Source organism: Nicotiana attenuata, unplaced genomic scaffold, assembly GCF_001879085.1.
Source record: "Nicotiana attenuata strain UT unplaced genomic scaffold, NIATTr2, whole genome shotgun sequence".
Classification (NCBI taxonomy): Eukaryota; Viridiplantae; Streptophyta; class Magnoliopsida; order Solanales; family Solanaceae; genus Nicotiana; species Nicotiana attenuata.
In genome coordinates this window covers 284,674-292,793 of record NW_017671424.1, presented here as the reverse complement: position 1 = coordinate 292,793, position 8,120 = coordinate 284,674, and the positions used below count along the sequence as shown (strand labels likewise).

The 8,120-nt window shown below is 36.8% G+C and overlaps 1 protein-coding gene across 1 annotated transcript; it reads right to left on the bottom strand.

Annotated features, from left to right (window-relative positions):
- Positions 1 to 1,409: 1,409 nt before the first annotated feature.
- LOC109208200 lies at positions 1,410 to 1,751 on the bottom strand. The gene has a single exon (XM_019371260.1). The coding sequence runs from the start codon at positions 1,749 to 1,751 to the stop codon at positions 1,410 to 1,412; it is 342 nt and encodes a 113-aa protein (XP_019226805.1).
- Positions 1,752 to 8,120: the final 6,369 nt, after the last annotated feature.

The window sequence follows — 8,120 nt, the reverse complement described above, 5'->3', positions numbered from 1 at the left end:
TTCAACATCAAAATGCCAACATGAGAAGCCACTATCAGAGATTAGCTCCTGCTACACGCGGGGAAGGGTCAGACCACAAAGATCTTTTTTACGCAGTTTTACCCTGCATTTCTGCAAGCGGTTGTTCCCACAGCTCAAACCGGTGACCTCCTGGTCACACGGCAGCAACTTTACCAATTATTCGAGGCTCCCCTTCTATCATAGAATAGATGTGCATAGAAAAAAATAAAATAAGCAGCAGGTGCAGACAGCATATTATAATCCTTTAATGGGAAAGATAAAAATAAACACTTTGTTCCTCAAGGGCAATCTCCACTTGGATAAAGAATGCTCATATTAAAATTTAGTTAGAATTTAGGAACTTTATGTCCCAAAAGTTCATAAAAGGGCACAGTGGGTAGAATTGTTGCTGTACTTACAAATCTGAATTATACCTATCATTGCTTTACTCATTTGCTTTTCATTTTATTCTTGTCCACCACTCCAGCTTCTATAATTAGCTTTTGGCTTTTCCCTTAAAAATATATCATAGCATCTTTTCCCCACAAAAAACAGACGATATCAAGACCAAAACTTCAGAAAAATATTATTCTTACAGATCATTTACTGATAATTAAAAGTACACACTTCTAACACAAGAATCAACAAATCATTCCATTGCAAACCTTAAACTGAAAGAATTTAGGACCAGGGGAGGAGCGAGAAGCTCCTTGACAGGTTCGGTCGAACCCAGTGACTTTTTGTGTATTTGTGTTAATATATTTATTAAATATATACAAATATTAAATTTAGAACCCGGTTATTACCATTCGAAATCGTCGTTCTAAATTCCAGAACCCAGAATCTTCGCTCCGCCTCTGTCTAGGACATAACATAAGCCCAAAATCATTTTGAGTTATGATCATTACGTTTAATCTACTGAGCAATTATCATAAAAGGCAGTAAATTAATTGACCCTTTGCTTCAACACGGTAAAACCTTTAATTAACCTGCTGAAACTAGTACTCCATTGATATGCTACTGCTGGTTAAATTTTTTACACTGCCAGTATTATATAACTTAAGAAGGAGACTTGGCGTAACTGGTAAAGTTGATGCCATGTGACTAGGAGGTTCACGGGTTCGAGCCGTGGAAACAGCCGCTTACAGAAATGCAGGGTAAGGCTGCGTACAAGAGACCCTTATGGTCCGGCTCTTCCCTGAACCCCGCGCATAGCCGGAGCTTAGTGCACCTGACTGCCTTTTTACTACTATTATATAACTTAAATCCTAAAATTTATGGAACAAAATGGAATTTCAAGCTATAAAGCTCATTAATCGTTATCAGCAGTTCACGATTCACCAACCATAAAATTAAAACACCAAAAAATAATTCAAATAAAAATGCAAAATTCAAGTTTTTTTTTATACTTACTTATTTCCTTTGATTTTGAACCATGTTTCAGCACAATGCTTATGTGCAGCCGCCAAATCATCTTTACATGAACATCCCAATTCAATGGCAATCTCACACTCACTCACCAAACTCAGGTGGCAAATTCTACAGTCTCGTTCAATTTTCACCTTACTTTCACCATCTCCATTTTCTATATCCACTGAATTATTAGACTCATTGGCACATGCATCAGCAGTGGAATAAAACTGAGAATAACAAGAACCCTTATCGGCGTCGGAGATATTGACACTGACGGAGCTCCGGCGACTGTGGCCGGAGCACTCTAAGCCCACGTGGGACAACTCTACTCTTGCCATTTCAATGACGCGGATAGAGAAAATTCCTTCTCAATAGTGAAAAAAGGAAAGAAAAAAAAAGAATTAACTCCTTCGATTGGAAACCGCCTCTCTGCCCTTTCGGGTAGAGGTAAGGCCTACCCTCTCCAGGCCGGACTATACTGGGTAGTTGTTTTTGCTTTAGTAGTATTTGCAACTTCAAAGATTTGATTTTTATAGTACACTGCATGAGTTAAGGCTCTGTGTTTCTGCCTCTATTATTAATATGAAAAAGTAACGAGGTGGGTGATGGATTTGGTGATATATTAACTCAAATATCTTAAATTGTGCACCAAAAAAGAGAACAAGAGAGAGACTGCGTTAAAGTTTTACTACAACAACAAATAATATAGCCGGTGTATTCTACGGTATGGGATCTGGGGAGGAAAGCGTGTACACAAATGTTACTCCTACCTCATGAAGGTAGAGAAATTGAATTTATAAAGTTTACAGTAACAAACAACATACCAGTGTATTAGTGTATTACTATAGTATGAGGTCCGGGGAGATTAGAGTTTATACGCAAACCTTACCCTATCTCGTGGAGATGAGAGACTGTGTTAAAGTTTTAGGGAATGTAAATTGCAGAAAAGAGAGGGGAAAAGAACAATAACGTAAAAGTGAGAGGCTCATGGTTATGTTGTAATATAGCTGTGAGACAAAGGCCCTACCCTTTGGACAATTGTTATAGTTGATAATGAGATGTATTTTGTTTGCTTTTACTACAATTTAGATATTTTTAAGTAACCATAGCATAAGGGTATTAAGCTCTCGCTATGCGCGGGGTCCAAAAATTGCCGGAGTCTATTTTTAAGTAACCATAGCATACGATTTGAAATTCGATAAATAAGAGTGACATAATTGAAACATACGACGTGCGTCTTAACTCACATATTATCATACCACTAAATCAAAGCCCGGAGAGCTATGAGCATCGACTAATTTGAAAAAGAAAAAAAAAAAGGTAAAGCGCGGGTGCTGATCGAATTTCATATTTTTAGTTCGTACCTAAATGTGAGTTTTAAGTCTATCTAAATCTTACTAAAATGTGACCTGATTATAATTATCAAATTTCATATTCAATTCTTACCGAAGTGTCAGTTCAAGTATATTCGTTCTTACTAATGCGAGTTTAGGCTTAAACGTGAGAACCGACTGTTTAACCAAAAAAATATAGATTCTAATTCAAATAATTAAATTTATGTAAATAAGAGGTTAATCTTAGCTAACAATAATATTCTTAGATGGGGTTTTTAAAGAAGCAATAAATATTAAGCAAGTACGGTCAAACAGTGGCAGTGGTATGTAGTGAATATTCCGCAAATCAAAAATAACAATGTAACATTTAATAATAATAAACAGCAATAAATGACATTTAAGTAAATAAAATGAGTGTGTCACCCAAGAAATGATGGAATGAGGGGATGTTCTTTCTGACAATGATGAATGATAGACAATCCCTTGAATATTTGAGTTATTCTTGTCACACCTCCTTTTTTACACACCTACCCCGAAGGATAATGTATAAGGGAGTTTTTCCATTTAAAGCGACATTATTCGAAATGAGATTATTTATTTATTTTTTAGAGTCGCCACTTGGGAAAGGATTGGCTTTTGGTGTCCCAAGTCACCGATTTAATTTAAATCCCAAATCGAGGAAAATTTCGACTTCCCAATTGGAGTCTGCGAACCAGAAATTCTGAATAAGGAATTCTGTTGACCCGAGGGAAGGTGTTAGGCACCCCCGGATCCCGTGGTTCTAGCACGGTCGCTTAAATTATTATAAATGGCTAAAAATCTGATTTTTATACATGTTCAAACCTATAGTGCAATTTTATAAATTTGCTTAACCGCTTTTAATTAGTTTTTTTTTTTTTATGAAAGTGAACGCCGTTTAAGAGCGTGTTTTTGGATCACGTCACATGAAATGCACCCGGATCCTCGACACCTCTTATTCAACGTTTTGGGATTTGGATTTGGGTCGCATGAAATGCACACCCGTATTTAAGAAGGTAAAATTATTAAAAGCGCGCCTAAAGTGGCTAGCGTCTTATTAACTTTGCGGGAAGCCATGAAAATTCGCTAAATGGCATGTCCGGTTTCTAAAATATATATTTTTTTACTATAATTAAGAGGGTCACGCAATATGTGATATTTGTTTGGCGCGGCACACCTCATTTGATTTTTAAAGGCCAACTTAGAGCAAACTATCATTTTCTATTAAATTTGTCTCTAAAAGGACTTAATTTGGTTAAGGAATCCGGGCCCTCAAACTCAAGTCCATATTTGAACAAGAGGAAGGCCTCTTAATTCAAACATGCTGCCTAGCTTGGAAGGCCCAAAACCTATGTTATAAAATTAGACCCACAAACTTAATACAAATTTAAGCCTTCAGCATTTTTGGGCTTTAAAATTAGCCCAGAATGAAGAAATACAAACGGCCAACTTCATGAGAAGCTGCCTCGTTTTGAATTGACTAACAAAATCCCAGTAATTAAACAATTTAAACATATTTCTAGACTGTACATATTTCAAAGTAAACAGGTAAAATGCATCAGTTTGTAAGCCGATTTTAAATCTAAGTTGCATGCTCGCATATAGGCTGTACATGTCCTGGATATACACATGCTCATTTGAAGAGTTTATTTCGGAACAAAACATCTAAACCTGTATACTACATTTGCAGAGTTTGTCGAGCATGATCCTAAACCTAAATCCAATTTAAATGTCCATGACATCAGATTTAAAGTGATATTAAGTTGTACTGAGACTAATTACTACTGGATCCCCCAACGTGCCAAACAACAATTTAAAACAGTCCAGTTACAAATCAGTCTAAGTAGTCTGAGTTAATTACAACATTCGACTACTCAAATTTAATTGAACGGAAATATGAACTGATGCGAAAGGGAAAGCAACGAAGAACAGAAGCAGCAAGCAAGGAAGCTAAATGAGCCATTTCCATTTCATTTATCTTAACTCAAGCATACATTATCTGGGATTCAGGACTTGTACCTGGAATTCGAACCAAAATAAGAAGAGGAAGAAGTCAGCAGCAGTAAACAGTATCCAGCAACAATAAGCAACAATCAGCAGCAATTTTGAACTGACTTTTGACCCAGAAATAATTTGTTCAATGAACAGCAGCTAATTTCAATTGAGCAAAACCAATGAACATCTGAGACTAACTCGAATGAGTTCAAAACAACCAGAAATGATCTCAGGAGCTTTTGAAGACCATAATTACTGGATCAGGACTACTCAAGCCATTTTTGTCAACTTAATCTAAGCTAGAGGTTCAAATTAGAAGCTGAAACTGAAATTACTGTAAGAAAACTATAAGGACACAGAATTTTTGGGATTTTTGGTGTTATATTTTTGGTTTTTGGAAATCTAGATCTAGAATGAAAATGTTCTCTCAGATTTCAAAATTTTTTTTTTTGGTTTTTGGGGAACTTCAGGGGTTCAAAAACTTGTCAAACAAGGCAATGAGCATGCCTTTTTATAGGCAAAGCCTAGGGCAGCCTTCAGATTTCTGTTTTAACTCGTTAGCCCCTCAATTATTAGCTTATTGGTCAAGTTAAACCCATTATTTACTATTAGACCCCCTACTAGAAGCTTCTGGGAATTTCTCAGGTAGTTTCTAAAGGGTTCTCTAATTAAAAAAACCTATACTACCCCTGAATTGCCCCCTAGAATTATTAACCTATGTCAAATAAACCCAACCTCTTTTAAATTTGTCAAGAAATGACCATGGTTAACTTTCAGAGAGTTTGGAATATTTCAGTAATAACCAAACGTATTCCAATCAAAACCAAAACCAAAAATTGGAATACAAAAAAATCTAACTAAACCTAATTTAGACTTGAATTAACTACTAGAATCAGATTCGAAGATCATTATTATCAATTATTAGTCAACAGAAAATTAAGACATAAACAAAAATTAATCAAACACAGAATCATGTAATTAGTGCGAACAGAGGGAAGAAACTAAAAACCTAACAAAGAATCTAAAACAAAAACTGGCAAGCAACATCAAGGCATCATTATTAAACTTGACGAAGAACTAACATGAAGGAGAGGCCAATTTCAATCAAAAGAAATTCAACTATATGGAGAAAAAGGAACAGGAGATGAACAAAAAGAAAAACAAATACGGAACTTACTGATTCAAGCCCTAATATTGATTGACTTTCGAATCTGATCCCCAAATAATGTTATCTGCCTATTTTTGCCAAAAAATAAACGAACAACATCATTTGAGGATCAGTTGAACACTGGAAAATCCGAGCAAGGCTGAAATTCCTCTTGGACCTTTGAACCTGAACCCTAGATCTAGGATTCGAGTGGTTTAAACTGGATTTGAGAAAATCTGGTTTGAAATTTAGGAAGAGGGGGTCAAGGTGGGTCTAGGGTGTAAGTTTGGAGTGGTTTGGTGGTGGCGCCGCCACCGGAGCACTTGTGGTGGCGCTAGGGTTTACGGTTTCAAATCAGGATTCGTGGGATTTGGGATTGATTCGAGGGAAACCAGTGGTAGATATGGAATGAGGAGAGAAAGAGGATTTAGTGGTGTAAATTTGGGACGATTTGGACGTTGGCCGCCGCCGTGGGCGATTTCCGGCGGCGGCGTTAGGGCGGAGCCGGCGGAGGGAAGAGGTACGAGGAAGAAAGAATGGTCTCTAGGGTTAGAGAGTTATTTGGACACTTTTATTTTAATTCAATATTCAATCCAGGCCGTTAGATTTGAGGGGATGGACGGACAGGATTGATTGACGCCAAAACGGCGTCGTTTAATTATTAAGGGAGCTGGACCGGGTTGGGGTGTTTGGGCCAGTAGATCCGGTCTCAAGGGTTTGATTTGGGCTGGTTTGATTTAAAGGGGATTTGAGGGGTTTGGGCTTGACTTTGGCCCAAAAATGGGTGGCCTTATGCCCCTATTTTAATTTCTTCTCAATTAACTCCTTTTCTTTTATTTAATTCAAATCTTTTTAATTCAATTCAATTCCTTTCTTTGATTTTTATTTTTGTTAAAAAAAAAATGTAACAAGGACTTGAATTAAGCTGAAATTAAACTAACTAATTTTTCTAAAACTAACTAAACCCCAGTTAAAGAAGAAAAAATTAAACAAAAAATGTAAAATGACTAGTTTTTGTTATTTTTCTTTTATTTCAAATGATGTTTAATTAATATAAAAATCTAGAATTAGGTTCTAAATGCAACTATGCTATTTTTGTATTTTTCATGAGTTATATCAATCAAAAAATGCACAAAAATGCAAACAATCACAAAATCATGTAATTAATTCCCTAAAATTCAAATAATAGAAGAAAAATTCTAATTCTAATGAATTTATAGGAGTAATTTAAGCGCGGCAAAAATCACGTGCTCACAGCTGCCCCTCTTTTCTCGAAGACACGAAGGATTTTCGCGCAAAGATAAATGAGCACCATGAAGGATTTTTGCCTGCTCAGCACTCCATGAGAAGCATTTTGAAAACCGTCTGACCGAACCCTGCTTCAAAGGTTGCCTACATATCCTTGGCTATAAAGGAATCAGGTCAGTGTAGTTCTGGAAAGTTTGGTAGCTGGGACTACCAGGAGCTGTGATTTCACTGCTGTTGCTGCTACTGCTGCTTGCTGACCTCCTTATTACACCAAAAGAAAAATCAAAGTTAAGCTAGCTATGCCTATCAACTATGAGTTACAAGATTCCTATCTATAAATCTCTTTGAAGCTTGATCTTGAGTCTTAGCTGATTTTGCTGTGGACTCCGATCTGAATCTTGATGCTCGCAAGTTGTAGGTGTTGTTTCTTTCTGCAGCATTGGGTCAAAGCGGGATCGGCGGAGCTTATGACTTTAATCAAATTTTGAGTAATCCGCACCTTTGTTTGCTTCAACAGTTGAATTCATTTCTTTTTGTTCTTTTCTTCTATTCTTTATTCTGGATTGAGACTCATTCCATCGGTCGTCTCGCACCTTGTGTCTTGAGGTTGACCTACTTAGGACACCAAAACAAACAAACAAACGAAATTTTCTGCCCCAGTTTTCACTAGGAAAATTTCGTGAGTTTAGTTGTAACACATATCTAATCAATCAAATTGGAAATGTGTAAAGGGATCCTCGGTTTTTGTTCCGGGATTTGGAAAGAAAAAGCTCTACGATTTTTGTGCCGGGAGATCCTCGGTTTTTTGTCCGGGATTTGGAAAGAAAAAGCTCCTCGGTTTTTTGGCCGGGATTTGGAAAGAAAAAGCTCCTCGATTTTTTGGCCGGGAGATCCTCGACTTTATGGCCAGGATTTTGAAAGAAAAGCTCCTCGGTTTTTTGGCCGGGAGATCCTCGATTTTTTGG

What these genes read in the sequence shown, in the direction of transcription:
- LOC109208200 (XM_019371260.1), bottom strand. Translation starts at nt 1,751, where the DNA reads ATGGCAAGAGTAGAGTTGTCCCACGTGGGCTTAGAGTGCTCCGGCCAC.